This window comes from Mustela nigripes, chromosome 14, assembly GCF_022355385.1.
Source record: "Mustela nigripes isolate SB6536 chromosome 14, MUSNIG.SB6536, whole genome shotgun sequence".
In the NCBI taxonomy this organism is placed as follows: Eukaryota; Metazoa; Chordata; class Mammalia; order Carnivora; family Mustelidae; genus Mustela; species Mustela nigripes.
Window position 1 is genome coordinate 35,614,431 of NC_081570.1, and position 20,820 is coordinate 35,635,250.

Genomic DNA, 20,820 nt, shown 5'->3' on the forward strand with positions numbered 1-20,820 from the left:
AAGACACCTTGCTGAACAGCTAGGACATTAAATAGAGACATAAGAAGGGTCATTCTTTATTTAGTAGGAGACCTAAAGGAAACATTACTCTAGACCTTTCCTACAAAGCTTAAGAATATGTCTCAAGGGGCGCCCGGGTGGCTCAGTGGCTTAAGCCTCTGCCTTCAGCTCAGGTCATGATCTCAGGATCCTGGGATCGAGCCCCACATCGGGCTCTCGGCTCAGCGGGGAGCCTGCTTCCCCCTCTCTCTCTGCCCACTTGTGATCTCTCTGTCAAATAAATAAATAAAATTTAAAAAAAAAAGAATATGTCTCAAAAGAATCAGTCTGATTGGCAAATAATTTAGCTGCTTAACAAAAGTAAACTCAATACTTCCTAAAAGAAGATATAAAATCCAAACACTCGGCAATATAACATTAACTGTGTCTACCATCCAATCAGAAGTTACTAGAAATGTGGAAAAGCAGGAATAAGGTGACTCAAACAGGAAGAATAAGTTCAACAGATACAGGTCCAAAAGTGATGGTGATAATGAGACAACAGACAAGGACTTAAAGACAGATATTAGAAATATGTTCAAGGATCTAAAGGAAGAGATGAACACAATGAGGGGAGAAATGGAAGACATTAAAATCAACAATCAGAAAAAAAAAAAAAAAAAAAAAAAAAAAAAAAAAAAAAGGGGGCCCGGGGGGGCCGAGGGGGTAAAGCCGCTGCCTTGGGCTCAGGTCATGATCTCAGGGTCCTGGGATCGAGGCCCGCATCGGGCTCTCTGCTCAGCAGAGAGCCTGCTTCCCTCTCTCTCTCTCTGCCTGCCTCTCCGTCTACTTGTGATTTCTCTCTGTCAAATAAATAAATAAAATAAAATCTTTAAAAAAAAAAAAAATAAATAAAATAAAATCAACAATCAAAAAGATCTTTTAGTGCTAAAAAATACATATATCTGAAATGAAAAATTCCCTAAATGTCATTAGATACTGCATATTAGAAGTGAGACAATGTAGATTAATGAACTTGAAAACACAGCAAAAGAAACCATCCAAACTGAAGCACAGAGAACAGAATTTCAGTTATGCAGGATGAATAAGTTCTAGAGATCTAATATAAAACATGGTGACTATAGTTCATAATACTATATTGTATACTTGAAATTTGGTAAGAAAGCAACTCTTACCACACATGAGAAAAGGAAAAGAGAACCTGAAACTAATGCAATAGTGTATGTTTAACTACACTGGAATTTTTTAAAAAATTAGAATGGCTGGGGTGCTTGGGTGGCTCAGTGGGTTAAGCCTCTGCCTTCAGCTCAGGCCATGATCTCAGGGTCCTGGGATCGAGCCTCACATCAAGCTCTCTGCTCAGCAGGGAGCCTGCTTCCCCCTCTCTCTCTGCCTACTTGTGGTCTCTGTCTGTCAAATAAATAAATAAAATCTTGAAAAAAAAAAGTAAAAAAAAAGGAACAGGAAAATATAAGGTGATAAGTATGCTAATTAGGTTGATTTGGAAGTTATTTCACAACATATATCAAAACATCACATTATACACCTTAAATCTACACAATTTTTTTTATCAAGTATACCTCAATGAAGCTGTAAAACAAAAATGAACTTAACCACAGAGAGAAAAAAGATGGGAGATAAAAATTAACAGAGCCTCAGTGACCTATGGGACAATATTAAAGTGGTCTTATATGCATGTTCTTGGAGTCTCAGAAAAAGAGCAGGAAAATATCTGAGGAAATATGGCTGAAAACATTCATTTTGATGAAAGCTGTAATCCCACAGATTCAAGGAGTTCAATGAATTCCAAACAAACACAAAACTCCAAAAAGATACACAATAATAAAATTACTGGAATCCCATGATGAACAGAAAATTGTAACAGCCTCCAAGGAAAAAAAGACACATTATGGAACAAGGATGAGAATGACTACTGACTTCCCATCAGTAATAGAGCAAGCAGATAATTAAACAGCATCTTTTAGATGGTAGGGAAAAAATTCTATACTCAATAAAGTATCTTTCAAAAATGAAGGTGAAAAAAATAGTTTCAGAAAATGAACACTAAGAGAATAAATGCCAGCAGACAAGCACTAAGAGAACTATTAAAGGAAGTTCTTCATGCAAAGAGAAAACGTTATAAGGTAGAAACTTAGTTCTACACAAAAGAATAGGACTAGGAATTATTAATATATGCATAATTATCAAAGACTTTCACATTAACATTTAATTTTAAATATAACTGACTGTTGGGGTGCCTGGGTGGCTCAGTCAGTTAAGTGTCCACCTTTGGCTCAGGCCATGATCCCAGGGTCCTGGGATCCAGCCTCACATCAGGCTCCCTGCTCATTGGGGACCCTGCTTCTCCCTCTGCCTCTGCCATTCCCCCTGTTTGTATTCTCTCTCTTGCTCACTGTCTCTAATAAATAAATAAGTAATCTAAAAAGAGAGAGAGAGAGAAAGCTAAAAATTAATAAAAATGGTTTAAAATTTTAAAAAAAGAATAAGAAAGTGAATATGATATTATTCAAAGGTTTCCTTGATACAGTATATATATAGCATAAATACATGTAACGCACAATGTAAACCCACAGTAACCACTAAGAAAAAGGCAAAGTTATAGTTAATTGGATAATAAAAGAGAGAAAATGGAATACTAAAAGTCAATGTAAAGACAGAAAAGAGAGAAAAAAGGATCAAAGAATGCATTATACAAAGAGTAAAACTGTAAAAGAGGAGTCTAAAAACCAACCATATCTCCAATTACATTACATATAAATAGGAAAAACTCTATAAAGATTCCTTTTGAAAGTTGAGATTGTCAACCTGGATAAAAACAGAGATTACAACTCTATGTTATCTTACCAGAGATGCACTTGTAAAGATGTAGATAGATTTAAAGTGGGAGGAAAGAAAAAGATGCACCATGCAAATAATCATCAAAAAATAGCTTGGCTACATCAGTTAATCAAATTAATATCAGACAAAGTAGACTTAGGAACAAAGAATATTACCAAAGATAAAGACAAATATTTCATGACTATGAAAGGATCAATTCATCAAGAAGACAATAATCTCAACTTGTACACACTTAATAACAGAGATTCAAAATATGTTCAGGGGGTGCCTGGGTGGCTCAGTGGGTTAGGCCTCTGTCTTCAGCTCGGGTCATGATCTCAGGGTCCTAGGATCAAGTCCCGCATTGGACACTCCATTCAGTGGGAGCCTGCTTCCCCACTTTTCTCTCTCTGCCTGCCTCTCTGCCTACTTGTGATCTCTCTCTGTCAAATAAATAAATAAAATCTTTAAAAAAAAATTTACAGGGAAGGAAAAATTCTTCCTTTACTCTTAAGGCCTTCTAGCTGGACTAAGAATTAAATTTGCATCAAACAAATTAACAAGAGAAAAAAAAGTTTTATTACTTACACATACAGGCCCAATAATGTAATTGAGACCTAAAGAAGCGAACAAAGCAGTTTTTATACTTTTTAGACAGAGACAATAAATCTGTGGGGTTTTGATAGGACAAAGGAAAAGTAACTTTAGGAGCTTCAACTAGTAAGGAATTCTAAAGAGAATTTGGGCTCTGATAATAACTTAGTAAACCAGTAACAAGGATCATTTATACATTCTTCTTGGGTCTAAATTTCCTATCTGGGTAACACAGATGTCTTTTTATTTTATTTTATTTTATTTATTTATTTGACAGACAGAGATCACAAGTAGGCAGAGAGGCAGGCAGAGAGAGAGGAGGAAGCAGGCTCCCCACCGAGCAGAGAGCCCAATGCGGGGCTCGATCCCAGAACCCTGGGATCATGACCCAAGCCGAAAGCAGAGGCTTTAAACCACTGAGCCCACCCAGGCGCCCCACACAGATGTCTTTTCACCTCCTGGTTCAAGGAGGGTACCTTTCAAATAAGAGATTTATTTCCTGCTTTTAGGGGGACAGAGGAGGGTCAGAAAAGTCCTTCTTGTATAGCCTGTCTCTTAAGTAACTTTTATTTAAAATCATCAATATGCCAGGGGTGCATGGGTGGCTCAGTCAGTTAAGCATCTGAATCTTGGTTTCAGCTTAGGTCATGATCTCAGGTTCCTGCAGTTGAGCCCTGTGATGGCATCCGGCTCAGAGGGGAGTCTGTTTCTCTCCCACCAACCCTCCTCCTTCTTGAGTGCCTCTCTCTAAAAATCAATCAAAAATCTTTAAAAAATAATAAAATAATCAAGATGCCAAAGTGGTACATTTTGGGGCAGCCTGCCCTTGGCTCCTACATTCCTATACTTGAAGATTTCAACAAGCTTTCTTAATAATTGACAAAGCAATTGCACAAGTTAAAAAGAGTAGGGAAGGGGCGCCTGGGTGGCTCAGTTGGTTAAGCGACTGCCTTCGGCTTGGGTCACGATCCCGGAGTCCCGGGATCGAGTCCCACTTCGGGCTCCCAGCTCCATGGGGAGTCTGCTTGTCCCTCTGACCTTCTTCCCTCTCATGCTCTCTCTCTCAAATAAAATAAATAAATAAATAAAATATTAAAAAGAGTAGGGAAGATTTGAACAACACTAACCAATTTAACCTAACTGACATTAATAGAACTCTACACTCAACAACAGCAGAATACAAATTCCTTTCAGGTAGATAAGGAACATTTACCAAGACAGAAATCATATAAAGTATGCTCTCTGATCACAATAGAATTAAATTAGAAATGAGTAATACAAAGATCTGGAAAGTCCCCAAATAGTTGGAAATTAAATAACGTACTTAAAAAAATAAATTTATTTATTTGACAGAGAGAGAAAGAGACAGCGAGACCAGACACACGGGCAGGGAAAGTGGGAGAGGGAGAAGCAGGCTTCCGGCCTAGCAGGGAGCCCGATGCAGGGCTCGATCCCAGGACCTCAGGATCATGACCCAAGCTGAAGGCAGAGGCTTAACAACTGAGCCACCCAGGCAACCTAAATAACATACTTCTAACAACTCACTGGTCAAAAAAGAAATTACCAGGGAAATTAGAAGATATTTAAAGATAAATGCTAATTAATATATAACAAAATACATGAGTAAATAAACAAAATACAATATATTAAAATGTGGAGGATGCACTTAAAGCAAAGCTTGAAAATAATTTATAGTTTCAAATACATTGATTTTAGACCTTTCTTTTTTATAATGATTTTAAAGGTCTTAAATCAAACATTTAAGCTTCTACTTTAAGAATTTAGAATAAAGGGGTGCCTGCGTGGCTCAGTGGTTAAAGCCTCTGCCTTCCACTCAGGTCATGATCTCAGGGTCCTGGGATAGAGCTCCACCTCAGGCTCTCTGCTCAGCAGGGAACCTGCTTCTCCCCCTCCCCTCTCCGCCTGCCTCTCTGCCTACTTGTGATCTCTGTGAAGTAAATAAATAAAATAAAAAAAAAAAAAGAAAAAGAATTTATAAAAGAAGTACAAAAATTTTTAAAAACATTTTATTTATTTATTTGACAGAGAGAAAGAGATCACAAGTAGGCAGAGAGAGAAGAGAAAGCAGGCTCCCTCTGAGCAGAGAGCCCGATGCGGGGCTCGATCCCATGACTCTGGGATCATGACCTGAGCCAAAGGCAGAGACTTTAACACCCTGAGCCACCCAGGTGCCCCGAAAAAGTGTAAATTAAACAAAGCAAAACAAAACAAAACAGAAGAAAAAAGATAGAGAAATCAATGAAACTGAAGATAGGCAATGAGTAGAAAAAAACCTGTAACAAACAAACCTGTAAAAACCAACAAAGTTGGTTCTCTGATAAGAAAAGAAAAACTACAAATGATCAATATCATGAATAAAAGAATGCACATCTCAACAGAACAGGTTATCAAAGCATTTGAAATAGTCCAACCTACCTCTTCAAAGGAATATTTTTCCACAGTATGAAGAGCATCCTGTGTCTCATTCCACCCTCCAACAGAATAGATACAGTCATTGAGGGCAGCCACACCAAGATAGGCTCTCCTGGTTCCCATCGGAGGAAGTGGAGACCAACGCTTAGAAAGTGGATCATACACTTCAAAAGAACGAAGCTCTATTCCTTCATTGCTGATGCCCCCAATTACATAAATTAAACCTGGAAACAGAATATTTTTATTCAGAAAATAGAATGTAAATAATTATAAAACATAAGACTTATGATTTATGTCTGCTATGCTGAGACCATATTTAATGTAGGGCTCACATTATCCTTTGAGAAATTTGACTTCTGTCTGGTATATCATAGCTCATATTTAAGCATGTTACAAAGAATTAGAGGTATAATTTAAAGTGGCATTTAAAGGTATCTATGTAGTTCATTTGGTTAAGCGTCCAACTCTTGATTTTGGCTCAGGTCATGATCTTAGGGTTGGGAGACTGAGTCCTGTGTTGTCATGTTCTATGCTCAGCATGGAGTCTGCTTAAGATTCTTTCCCTCTCCTTCTGCCCTTCCCCCACCCCGATGCACATGCTCTCTCTCTAAAATAAATACAACTTAAAAAAAAATTAAGTGGCATTTGTTTTTCAAAGAACTTACAATGCTATATATAACAAAACAGTCAGTCAGACATGGTTTTCCACCTCATAATCTACTTGATGACCTCAAGTTCCAGAATCAGTGCTAACATGACATAAAAAAGGAAAGGGAGAGGGATTTTCTTTCCCCTAAAAAAATACCATGCACTTAAACTGGGAATGATATAGCTTTATTTGGTAACAGCCTACCTGTTACTCAAATGGATATAGAGAATTGAATTTAAATTAGAATAGTTATATGGCAAGATTAAGGTATTCAGGATCTTATCACTAGAGTACATTAGAATGTAAGTCACTGTGAGTTGCTTATTATATTTGATTTGAAACTTGGGTTCTAGCTCCAGCTTTGCCAGTAACCAGCTGTGGGAAAAGATAATTCACAACCTTCCTGATCTTCTGCTTGCTCATCTATAAATAAAGGGATTAAAATAGATAATCTCCAAGATGCCTCTCTAGCTCTATGATTTTAGAAGGTACAATACTGTGATTTATAAGAAATATGTATTTGGGGGACACCTGGGTGTGTGAGTTGGTTAAGCGGCTGCCTTTGGCTCAGGTCATGATCCCTGGGTCCTGGGATCCAGACCCATGTGGGGCTCCCTGGTCAACAGGAGTCTACTTCTTCCTCTCCCTTTGCCCCTCCTCCTGCTCATGCTATCTACCCCCCTCAAATAAATAAATAAAATAAAATAATGAAAAAAAGGAATATATAGTTGGTCATTCAGATGACCAAAATACATTTCTCATCTATATATGGTTTTCATCCACAATTCTTTGCTCACAGCAAGCTAAATCCTTGAATTTCCAAAGCATCCAGAATGAGAAGGGTGTCTTTTGTTATGTTAATGAGGCAACTTTGGGAAAGCACTTAAGGAATGGGGGGTAGTTGCCAAAGGAGTCAAATTTATGATTTGAGTGTGAGAACTTTCAGTCTCAGCCCCTGACCTCTGAGGAGAGGAGGTGTAGAGGTTGAATCAATCACCAATGGCCAATGATTTAACCACTTGTGCCTATGTATATAGTGAACCTCCATAAAAATCCAAAAGGACAGGTTTGGGGTGCCTGGGTGTCTCAGTAGTTAAGCATCTGCCTTTGGCTAAGGTCGGAATCCCAGTGTCCTGGGATCCAGCCCTGCACTGGGCTCCATGCTCGGTGGGAAGCCTGCTTTTCCCTCTCCCACTCCCCCTGCTTGTGTTTCCTCTCTTGTTGTGTCTCTCTATGTCAAATAAACAAATAAAACTAAAAGGAAAATAAAAGAGGGTGCCTGGGTGGCTCAGTGGGTTAAGCCGCTGCCTTTGGCTCAGGTCATTATCTCAGGGTCCTGGGATTGAGTCCCACATCGGGCTCTCTGCTCAGCAGGGGGCCTGCTTCCCTTCCTCTCTCTCTCTGCCTGCCTCTCTGCCTACTTGTGATCTCTGTCAAATAAATAAATAAAATCTTTGAAAAAAAATAAAAGGAAAAAAAGAACTCATTAAAAAAAAAGGACAGTTTGGAGAGCTTCTGGACTGGTGAGTATGTGGAGATGTGGGAACAGTGGTGTATCTGGAGAGGGAGGGCATGAAAACTCTGTGCTCCTTTCATATAACTTGACTTTGCATCTCTTCCATCTAACTGCTCCTATGTTATGTCATTTTAGTAGTAACATTTTCTGAGTTCTGTGAGCTACCCTAGCAAATTAATTGAACCTGAAGAGGAGGGACCACTGGAATCTCTGATCTATAGCCTGTCACTCCAAAGCACAGGTAATAGCCTGGGGAGGATGAGTGTTGTAGGACTGAGCTTCTACCTGTGGAATGTGATGCTATCTCCAGGTATGGGTACACAGTATTAGAGTTGAACTGAATTCTCCAACACCTAGGTGGTATTCTGAGAACCTCTTCTTGCTAGGGGCTAGAAACCAGCCCCTACCACCATGCTGAAAACTCTCAGAACACTTAATTTATATGAGAAGATAAAAATCATAAATATAAAACAATTAGAGAACGCTATAGTATTACACAACAGGATATAGTCTGTACCATGTAACTTGAACACTTAAATTCTAGTGGAAAATCTGAGAAGGTACTCACAAAGCAGAAAGAACTTGAGCTGGGAATAGCAGGTCGAGTTGTTTTAAGGAGCACACTGCTCACTACTTACTCCACAGGTATATAAATCTGCTCTCCAATCTGGACCAAGAATCCAGTTCTACTTGACAATGCTTACCAACTACTTCTCAGGGTATAGTAGACAATTAATGTTTGTACACTGTTTTAATGTGTGGTACAACATTTTTTTAAAAAGATTTTATTTGACAGAGAGAGAGAGATCACAAGTTGGCAGAGAGTCAGGAAGAGAGAGTGGGGAAGCAGGCTCCCCATCAAGCAGAGAGCCTGATGTGGGCTCAATCCCAGGACCCTTAGATCACGACCCAAGCTGAAGGCAGAGGCTCAACCCACTGAGCCACCCAGGCACACTATGGTACAACATTTTTCAAATCTGTCATGGCATTATATTCTATGTGGACTGAATCACAATGTGCCCTGTAAGAAAACACTGAAAATGCCAAAAGAAGAGGCAGTGAAGATTGTTTTTTATATTCTCATCCTACTTAGAAATACTTACTAAGTAAGTATTTCTTACTTAGAAAGTGACAAAGATGGATGTAGGTTCAAATGCTTATTTTCCTAGTCAGGTCTTCGGCTCATTTTTAATAATTTTTAATTCTTCTTTTGTTTATTTTGGAAAAAATGATTATTTTGGCAATACAGATATAAAGATATAAGAGATTAAAACATATAAAATGTTAAAAACAATACTTCCATACTGTTAGCGTCAATTAGTCAGCTCTAATAGACATAAAACATAGTTTTGTGAAAATAAAGGCTCAAGCTTAGTTTTTCAAAAAATATATTTTTAGGGAAAAAAGAGAATGGCACCTGGGTGGCTCAGTCAGTTAAGCATCTGACTCTTGCTTCAGTTCAGGTCATGATTTCAGGGTTGTGAGACTGAGCCCTACACTGGGCTCTATGCTGGGCATGGAGCCTGCTTCGGATTCTCTTCTCTCTCCCCTTTCCGCTCCCCCCCAAAATAAAATACATTTTCAGAAAAAAAATTTTAGAAAGCAATACCTTGCATTTCACAACACCCGAAGTAGTAGCGTGACATAGCCATGTTGCCAACCACTTCCCACTTATTTTCATCAGGATCAAATCGTTCAATGGTGTTACCTATCTCTGCTCCAACCCATCCACCTGTAACCAAAAAGAAAAATGTCATTTCTGGATAAAGAAGTCTTATCTATGAAAAATACATTAGAAAGCCTCTAATCTGGCACCTTTATAATGTGAATGATAATCATATGTACCAGAGGGGTTATTTGTCTAAGATCATACAAAAAGTTGGGAATCTGACTATAAAACTTGAATCTTAACTCTCTGACTAGTTTTCATCAGAGATTTAAAAAAACAAAACAAAATAAAAACAAAAGCTCATCACGTTGCTTAGGAAATAAGGTATCTTGCAAAACTACCTTTTGAAACAGGTATTTTGAAAAACAGGTATTTTGAAACAACTTCTGCACATTCAGAATGGCTATCCTAATCATGAGATTTATAATTAGTTAGCTGAAGTGCTTCACTGGACATCTTACTACACTTTATCTCCATCTCCCTCTTAGAGCTCCACACTTGACAATATTCCCCAAGTAACTCAAACTTGAAAATTAAAATTTATAAAGCTGAAAAGACACAAGTTTCTTGTTGGAGGGAAGAAAAATGTCTAAATGTCTAAAGTAACTAGAATCTAAGAATTTAAATAATACCAGATATCCTTAAACCAAAAAGCATAATTACCCAAAGCATAAATAGCCCCATAACACACACACACTCCCAAACCACAGCGGGGGTGATTCATTGAAGCTACAGTTGTCCATTGTTTAGTAACTGGATCATAGCATTCAGTACAGTCAAAAATCATTGAATCCTTTTCACCTGAGTTAAATAAAAGAAACACATATAAGAAGATTTAATAATAATGCTAATAGCCTAGAACCATAATACAATCAATATTCAGTAGCATTCCACGTTATCAGAAATTCAACTATTAAGTCTGATTTTATGCTATTCATTAAAATTAGTTTGCCCAGTATTATTATAAATCAATAGCACTGTCATTTATTAAAGCCCATTTAATGAAGCAAGGCATCACTTTCCTATTATTTCTAATTTTGCCACCCAAATAATCCATGTAATTTTTGAGGATAAAATTTGTACTTTAACACTTCTATATTTTTTCATGTATTAGTTTGGATACCTGGCTCTGGTATAATTTGAATTTTAATCCAATCCTTACCTAGTAACAAAGAGAAAATTAAAATTTCTAAAAAGGTACCACTTAAAATAGAATTTTAAAATAGACTATACCTAGAAGTTAGTCTAATCAAAGATTGTACAAAACCTCTGGCATATAGAATTTATAAACTTCATTTAGGTAAAATTTTAAATTAAGGAAAAGCTAAATAAATGAAGAGATATATCATGTTCATGAATTAGAAGAGAGAATGTATAGATGGTTATCCCCAATCTTATTTATAGATTTAACATAATCACAATTTGACACACACTTCTTTTTATTGTGTTAAAATACAAGTAACATAAGATTTACCATCTTAACCATTTTTAAGTGTAGAGTTCAGTGATGTTAAACACATTCATATTTTTCTGTAGCCAAGCCACTATCCACTCTCCAAATTCTCTACATCTTATAAAACTGCAATACTATCCTGATTCAAACGATAAGTCCCTATTCTCCCCTCCCCAGCCCCAGACAGCCACCATTATACTTTCTGTCTTTTATAATTTTGACTAATGTACCTCATATAAGTGAAATCATACTTTATTGTTATTTATTTTTTCCAACTAATATTTTTAAATTTAAATTCAATTAATTAACATATATCATTGGTTTCAGAGGTAGAGGTCAGTGATTTGTCAGTCTTCTATAATACCCAGTGCTCATTACGTCACGTGCCTCCCTTAATGTCCATCACCCAGTTACCCTAACACCTCACCCCTCTCCCTTCCAGCAACCCTCAGTTTGTTTCCTATGCTTCAGAGTCTCTTATGGTTTGTCTCCCTCTCTGATTTCATCTTGTTTTATTTTTTCCTCTCTTCCCCTATGACCCTCTGTTTTGTTTCCCAAATTCCACACATGAATGAGATCATATGATAATTGTCTTTCTCTGATTGACTGATTTCACTTAGCATAATACTCTCTGGGTTCCATCCACATCATTGCGAACAGCAAGATTTTTTTATGGCTGAGTAGTAGTCCATCATCACACATTATTTTTAACAACAGATTTGACAGAAGAAAACAGATTTGAGGGGCGCCTGGGTGGCTCAGTGGGTTAAGCCGCTGCCTTCGGCTCAGGTCATGATCTCAGAGTCCTGAGTCCTGGGATAGAGCCCCGCATCGGGCTCTCTGCTCAGCAGGGAGCCTGCTTCCTCCTCTCTCTCTCTGCCTGCCTCTCTGCCTGCTTGTGATCTCTCTTTGTCAAATAAATGAATAAAATCTTAAAAAAAAAAAAAACAGATTTGATGAACTAGCTCTAAAATTTACATGGAAGTACATAGGACCCAGAATAGCCATGTACTCTCACACAATAGTAATAGTAAGGGAAGAAACTGTCCTATCAGATAATCTTATCAGAATTAAAACAGAGCTATAGTGGGGTCCCTGGATGGCTCAGACGGTTTAGAGTCTCCTTCAGCTCAGGTCATGATCTCCAGGTCCTGGGATGGAGCCTCACGGCGGGCTCCCAGCTCAGCAGGGCGTCTGTTTCTCCCTCTCCCTTTGCCTCTCCCTCTTTCTGTCTCTGTCTCTCTCTCAAATGAATAAAAAACAAGCAAAACAGAGCTATAGTAATTGAGATAGCAATACACAGAGAGACCAAAACAGAAAAGAAATTCCAGAAACAGATACCCACATATATGATTATCTGATATATGACAAAGTTTGCTCTGCACAGCAATAGGCAAATAAAAGCTTTTTATGCTGAGATAATTGATTACATATACAAAGAAAAGATGAAACTGTTCCCTACTCCTATTATCTCAATTCCAGGCAGATTACAGACATACATTTAGTTCTAAAACTAAAATTTTAGAGAACAATGAAGGTATATATCATCATGACTTTATAGTAGGGATGGATTTCTTTAAAAGGATACAAGAAACACTAACCATAAAGGGAAAATAAATAACAGAGTTAGCCCCATTAAAATGAAAAACATGTTTATCAAAAGATATAATAAAGGAAAAAAAGATATTTCTTTAAAAAAATAAAAAATAAAAGAAAAGAAAAGGGGGCACCTGGGTGGCTCAGTCCTTAAGCCTCTGCCTTCAGCTCAGGTCATGATCCCAGGGTCCTGGGATCAAGCCCCGGATTAGGCTCCCTGCTCAGCGGAGGGGAGCCTGCTTTTCCCTCTCCCACTCCCCCTGCTTGTGTTCCGTCTCTCACTGTCTCTCTCTCCATCAAATAAGTAAATAAAATCTTAAAAAAATACCATAAAGAGAGTGAAAGATGAAGCAGCAGAGTTGCAAAAAGTATTTGCGACATATATAATTTTATGAGGGCCTAGAATCCTGAACATATAAAACTACGGTGCAGAAAAGAATCAGCACAGCAGGCCTGAGAATTCCTAACCTTAGAAAGGCCTGCTTGCAAGATTGACCCTTGGCTGGAGTCTGTAAACAGAGCTCGTAAACAATTCCTTACACTGATATAAAAATTTCTCTAAATAATAAGAGTGGCTTTTGGCAGTGGTAAAAATGTTCTGGAATTAAACAGTGGGAATAGTTGTACAATTTTGTAAATATGCTAAAAATCACTGAACCATATACTTCAAATGGTGAATTTTATGGTATGTGAATTATATCTTAATTTTTAAAAAATAGTAATTAGAATATTAACCCAGATATGTATGTATGTAGAAGGAAATAAACCAAGTATTGTGATTATCTCTGGGCGATATGATCGGAGTATGGGTGATTATTACTTCTTTATATGCTTCAATTTCAGCAAAATTTTCTTTTTTTTTTTTTTAAAGATTTTATTTATTTATTTGACATAGAGAAATCACAAGTAGTTGGAGAGGCAGGCAGAGAGAGAGAGAGGAGGAAACAGGCTCCCTGCTGAGCAGAGAGCCCCATGCGGGACTCGATCCCAGGACCCTGAGATCATGACCCCAGCCGAAGGCAGCGGCTTAACCCACTGAGCCACCCAGGCGCCCAAATTTCAGCAAAATTTTCTACCACAAACCTGAATTACTTTGATAATAAAAATCGTCTTAACATTATACATTATAAAATATCTTAGAATAGCAATGTTGATAGTATTAATAATAGTAGGCTGAGTTGGGGCACCTCGCTGACTCAGTTGATAGAGCATGTGGCCCTGCATCTCAGTCATGAATTTAAGCCATACACTGAATGTGGAGCCTACTTAGAATAATAAATAAATAAATAAAAGTTAGTGAAGTCATAGCATTTTTGAAGGGTGCTCCTAAGTATTTCTGTGGCATCAGGAAATGTCACACAGGACACTGTGACCCTATATTAAACAGGAGCGTACATGCATTGAAACTATCCATAACTGCCAAAATGTATATAAAAAGAGCTATTAGTGTTCTAGTCAAAGATTATATACAATTATGGTCTTTATGCTGACAGGAAATTTTGCTTAAACTCTCATTTCTTTGTTGGGACTTTTAGATTCAACAGGGCATTTATTGATTTAATAAAGAGGTAGAGGGAGAGGGACGCGTAGACTCTGCACTGAGCAGAGACCAATGTAGGACTCAACCTCACAACCCTGAGATCATGACCTAAGCCAAAATCAAGAGTTGGCTGCTTAACCATCTGAGCCACTCAGCTGCCTTTTAATGAACTGTTTTTAGCAACAATTATATTCTCTCCAAAAGAGAAATAAAAACCAAATATTCTCCATCTCTCTCTCTCATTTTAAACTGATAATATCATAGTTGAAAAATAATAATAACATTTTCAAGAGGTATCTGGGTAGCTCAGCTGGTTAAGGGACCAAATTTGGTTTCGGCTCAGGTTGGTGATCTCAGGGTAGTGAGATCATGCCCTACCCTGGGCTTAGCACTGAGTCTGCCTAAGATTCTCCCTATCCTTCTGTTACCCCCACCCCACCTGCTAGTGCTCTCTCTCTCAAATAATAAATAAATATTTAAAAAAATATTTTTGATATATAACTTCTTGTGTTTTAGACTAACCTATAGAAATAAGGCATAAAGATTAGTTGTAAGGGTTAGAGATGACCTATCTAGACTTGTTGCTACAAACACAAATTATCGAGAAGTAAATATTGATATAAAAGTGTTAACCACTGGGGCGCCTGGGTGGCTCAGTGGGTTAAGCCTCTGCCTTTGGCCCAGGTCATGGTGTCAGGGTCCTGGGATCGAGCCCCACATCAGGCTCTGTGCTCAGCAAGGAGCCTTCTTCCCCCCCCTCTGCCTGCCTCTCTGCCTACTTGTGATCTCTCTGTCAAATAAATAAAATCTTAAAAAAAAAAAAGTAGGGGCGCCTGGGTGGCTCAGTGGGTTAAAGCCTCTGCCTTTGGCTCAGGTCATGATCCCAGGGTCCTGAGATAGAGCCCCACATCGAAACCCACATCGGGCTCTCTGCTCCGCGGGGAGCCTGCTTCTTCCTCTCTCTCTCTGCCTGCCTCTCTGCCTACTTATGATCTCTGTGTGTCAGGTAAATAAATAAAATCTTAAAAAAAAAAAAAAAAGTGTTAGCATTTATTTCTCTTTAGATCCTCCTCTGATATTTAGTTCCCTCCAACATCCAAAACTCCTTTTATTTAATTTTATTAATCATTTTATAATTCATAATAATAGTTTCAGAAAACACAGTGATTTCAATTAAGAAATATGTCCCAAAGTCTAGCTGACTTAGTTTTTATAGATCTCACTGTCCAAGTAACTATGTTAATTAAAAATTATTTGTAATACAACTTCTAGTATGTGAAATTAAATTTCAAAATTAAAATAATTTTTATTACAAACATTAACCTAAATTTTGGTTCCACATTTTATAAACAAGTTTTCAACAAAACCAAACGTAAATATTCTGCCTTGGGATAAATCATAGTATCCCCCTGGTCTGAAACATTCAATATCTTGTTTCCTTTTTCTTCTTTTCATTAATTTATTCATTAAATATTTATTGAGGATACCATATATATGCATACCCCATAGTACCTAGAAATACATATAAGTCATATAAGAATGCAGCCAATTTACAGCTAGCAACTAATGAGAGAAAAAAGACATTTCATTATTACCTCCAATAGCGTAAACCATCCCTCCCAGAACTGCTACTCCTAGCCCACATCGAGCCTGATGAAGTGAAGACACAGTGGTCCAGTACTGGCTAAAGGTGTCAAAACGCTCTACACAGCTGAGGGCTCTGCTATCACTCCAACGACCCCCCTGCAACCGAGTATATCCGCCTGAATGAAGGAAAGGAGATACACAGCGAATCACTTACTGCTAAATATGTAAATGAAAGTAATGAGAAAAATCTAACCGTCTACATCTAGACATTTAATCCATAATTATTTCATAGCAAAGAAAAAGTACTTTAGAGCCTGCCATGTATACAAATATTCTTATATGCTCCAAGTCCTGAAAGATGATGGCTTAAATGCAATGAAGTCAACCAGCATTCTACCACCTGGTTTTGGTCATAAAATGTTAGATAAAACATAAAAGGAGCTGGTTATCTGTCTAGTTTGGAAGTCTCATTATGACTTCTATTAGTATATTTTTCAATTAAAAATAGTGAGTTGAACAGCACATACCATCAGTAAAAAAACTGCAGCATGCACTAAAAAGTTACATATTTATATATATGTAAAATATAAAATTATAAATATATAAAATATGAAATATAAAAAATAAAATTACATATTTTATATACATAAACTCATACATATAATTATATACAGATGATAAATTATGTTATGAATATATTAATATGTGCATATAAATTTGGATAATGTCTATATATACTTCACATGTTAATAAGACTTACTGCTTTTTAAAATAAAAAAGATGTTTTAATATGTTCACCTGATACTTCTGTGGATTGTCTTATCCACCTACACTTTAGTGACCACTGGTTCCTATTATCCCTAATCATCTAAGATGCCATAAATAGTTAAAAATGTTGAGATTTTCCCTGTATTTCACTATAATTCACATTTTTAACTTTTAAAGCAGCATTTTGTAAGTCAGTTATTTGGCAATAATTGGACAATCTAAGAACCCAACAATTTGGATCACAGAATAATAGATGTCAAACAAATAGCTATTTATTCTTAGATGTATCCACTGTATAAAACACAATTAATTTGTAGCCTATATGTGAAATTAAATATGCCTATTTGACACACTTGCATATTCTGATGTGTAAAATAATAACAAAATATTAAAGGTTTTAATCCTAAAAAAAAAAAGATTATTTGCATCACCTTTTAAAAGATTCTCACCTACTGCATACAGGTACTTTCTTGCTTTCTTCCGAGGCCGAACCTTGGATGTCTGCAGAAAACTACAAAACTTGTTTTCTTTGGGAGATTTGCACACCTCACAGTACTCTTTCAAAAGTGTTTGCAGTGCAATGCGAAGATTAAAATCAGATACTCCTAAAGCAAGTTTGACAAGATACTGTTTTAATCAACTTTTAAATAAATATTGAAAAGACATGTTCCCATAAAGATAGAACATATTTATCAAAAAATATAAAAACTCATCATCAAGCAATGGTGATTGTTTCCCACAATACCAAATATTATTTTTCTCATTGTTACTAAAGAATAAACTTTCCTTAAATCAAAGATTGTTTTTGACAATATGCTTAATTTAAAAACACATGTGTGAGGATTTCTAAACAAAAATGGCAAGGTAAAACAGGATCATGATTATCCAACAAAACGGAAAAATAAAATAGCCCCATTTCTATACCTATGGCTTAACAACAGAAAGATATAAAATTATGTCACAAAATTTTAAAAATGATAGTCAAATCAAGAAACAAAAGATTCCAGTGGGATGAGGTCCATCTCCCGAAGAGACTTTGAGCATGATTGGGTAGACTCTTCCTGCTCAAGGATGATTAGCTGAGGTGAAGTGGGGATGAAAGCCAACCTATGTCCCACTTGCGAATCCATAAGACCTGGCCCCTTGAGAGGGACTATTTTCTAATTGAGACAAAGGCACCATACATGCTGGCAAGGGACTGTCTCCAAGCTTTGTTCCTATATCCCAGAAGCAATATTGAGGAAAAAAGGTCAATTAACCAAATCTTGAGAATTCTCACTAATGACTAAGAATTTGGAAAGGTAGAAGGAGCAGGTAAGAAGCAGAACTGAGAAGTCAAAGGAAAAACCATTACAGGAAATCCTTTACAGGACCATCGAGGTAAAGACAAAATCACCATGCCTTGCCATCTAACAGGGTACAGTTAGATGTCCACACTAATGAGACATATCCTTAACTGGGTTAAGGAAGCCCTGACACAAAATCAGTAATAGGATCTTAGGGAGAGCTCAGAGTCCAGGTCCCTAAGCAAATATCTAAGCCTTAGCATATCTCTGTTCTGCCACCACCTTCATACCTCAGTCTAGAAAGAAGTGGCAAGAACACAACACAGTCCTCAAATTCTAGCTGGAAGTTACACTAAAGTAAAAAGGGTGTCAAGGAGAATTAGCTCTTCCATTATCAGAGTAAACTGGTTTGAAGAGAGTCACCCATGTTATACATGAGCAATATACCAATAAGTAACAATAGCACTATTAAAATATACCCCAGGAAAAAGAGAAGAAATAACTAATTCTGGAATAAAACATTAGCTACAAACACAAACAGACTTCCCACACATGCTTCACAGCATGTGAAGAATTACTTAAAATTTTAGAATTACTTAATCAATTATTTAGAATTAATTAATTATTTAGAATTACTTAAAAATACAGATCTGGGGTGCCTGGCTGGCTCAGGTGGTAGAGCATGTGACTCTCAACCTCAGGGTTATGAGTTTATGCCTCACACTGGACTTTGAGCCTATTTAAAATAAAAATTGAAAAAAATATATAGAGATCCTATTAAAAAAAAAACTCAAAGTGGGAGTTCCTTGGTGGTTCAGTGGCTTGAGGCCTCTGCCTTCAGCTCAGGTCATGATCCCGGGTCCTGGGATTGAGCTCCGCACCGGGCTCTCTGCTCAGTGGGGAGCCTGCTTCCTCCTCTCTCTCTCTCTCTCTGCCTGCCTCTCTGCCTACTTGTGATCTCTGTCTGTCAAATAAATAAAATCTAAAAAAAAAACCCCCAAAAACCAAAAAAACTCAAAGTCAGAATTAGATGCTTTGCTAAAGAAACAAAGCGAGAACTTGAAATGATAGTATTAGACAATAAATTAGAAACAAGAAACACAATAGACATGAAAAATCAAACCATCAATTTAAAGACTTGAGAAAACAGCTGTGAATAGAGAGCAAAGGAAAGTATTTTAACATTAGAGGATGATAAATATGAGAGACAAATAAGTTCCAATAAAATGATGAAGACCGGAGCTCCTGGGTGGCTCAGTCAGTAAAGCATCTGACTCTTGATTTCAGTTCAGGTCGTGGTATCAGGGTCTTGGGATCGAGTCCCATGTTGGGCTCCAAGCTCAGCAGGGAGTCTGCTTGAGATCCTCTCTCCTCTTCCTCTCCCTGGGCCCCTCCCACCGCCCCGCTACTTGAGCGCATGCATGTGTGTGCACTCTCTCTCAGTAAATAGATAAATAAGTGTGTGTGTGTGTGTGTGTGTGTGTGTGTATTAGATTTTATTTATTTGAGAGGGAGAGAAAGAGAATGCAAATGAGAGCACAACAGCAGGGGGAGGAAGAAGCAGGTTCCCTGCTGAGCAGGGAGCCAGAGGAGGGACACAATCCCAGGACCCTGGGATCATGACCTGAGACGAAGGCAGACACTTAACCAACTGAACCACCCAGGCATCCCTAAATAAATATATCTTAAGAAAAAAAACAATATTATGCCCAGGGCACCTAGGTGGCTCAGTCAATTAAGCAATTGACTCTGGATTTCAGCTTAGGTCATGATCTCAGGCTCATGAAATCCAGCCCTGCGTCAGGGGTATGAGATTTCATCTCTTCTTTCTTGGGTCTTCTCTTCATATGCACAGGTGTCCAGCACCTAGATGGCCAAAGTGAGGGTTGATGGTTTCACCAAGCTGCTGTATGTCTCTGGTAGAAGAGTTAGACAGATTCCAATTGTTATGATTTAAAGCTGAAACGATGACACTTCTGCTGAAATAGCACCTATAGGTAATGCCCACATTCGTGTTCCTTAATGCCAATGGAAGGGTGGAGGTGGCAGGGCTGGAGGTGGAGGGTTAAGGAGTATCAGGTTAAGCTGCAGAATGAGAGAAATCTGGGTTCAAGTTCAGGCCTTACCATTTACTAAATATGTGATATGGTCAAACTACATAATCTCTCGGACTTCAGTTTCTTTATCTGTAAAATGGAAATGACCAATAGTGAAACCTACTTTCTAAACTGTGAGAAATGGTGGTAAGTGGGTGGCTCAGTCATTTAAGCCTTGGACTCCTGATTTCAGCTCAGGTCATGATGCCGTGGGTTGTGAGACTGAGCATTGTGTTGGGCTCCTCACCCAGCGAGGATTCTGTGATCCTTTCTCCCTCTGCCCCTCCCCCTGCTATTAGGGACATGCACATGCTTGTTTTTTTTTTTTCCTCTCTCAAATAAATAAATAAAAATCTTAAGGGAAAAAAATGGGGTGCCTGGGTGGCTCAGTTGTTAAGCATCTGCCTTCAGCTCAGGTTATGATCCCAGGGTCCTGGGATGGAGCCCCACATCAGGCTCCCTGCTCAGCAGGAAGCCTGCTTCTCCTTCTCCCTCTCCCTCTCCCCCTCTTGTGCTCCCTTTCTTGCTCTGTCTCTCTCTGTCAAATAAATAAATAAATAAACTTAAAAAAATATTATGCCCATCCATGGGGTGTCTGGCTGGCTCATTTGATAGAGCATACAACTCTTGATCTCAGGTTGGTTAAGTTTGAGACTCATGTTGGGTGTAGAGATTACTTTACTTCCCCCCAAGATTTTACTATTTTTTATTTGACAGAGAGAGCACAAGCAGGGTGAGTGTCAGAGGTAGAGGGAGAAGCAGGCTCCCCAGTGAGCAGGGAACCCAGTGCAGGGC

General features: G+C 37.9%; 1 protein-coding gene across 5 annotated transcripts in view; it reads right to left on the reverse strand.

Annotated features, from left to right (window-relative positions):
- The window catches only part of IPP (intracisternal A particle-promoted polypeptide), a 46,843-nt gene that overhangs the window by 17,362 nt on the left and 8,661 nt on the right, over nt 1-20,820 (reverse strand). For all 5 annotated transcript variants that reach the window (XM_059374585.1, XM_059374588.1, XM_059374587.1 and 2 more), the window contains exons 4-8: nt 17,093-17,248; nt 15,884-16,051; nt 10,363-10,500; nt 9,640-9,762; nt 5,869-6,089 (exon numbers count right to left, since the gene is read on the reverse strand). In XM_059374585.1, the coding sequence (XP_059230568.1) occupies nt 5,869-6,089; nt 9,640-9,762; nt 10,363-10,500; nt 15,884-16,051; nt 17,093-17,248 (806 nt within the window). The remainder of the gene's footprint in view (nt 1-5,868; nt 6,090-9,639; nt 9,763-10,362; nt 10,501-15,883; nt 16,052-17,092; nt 17,249-20,820) is intronic.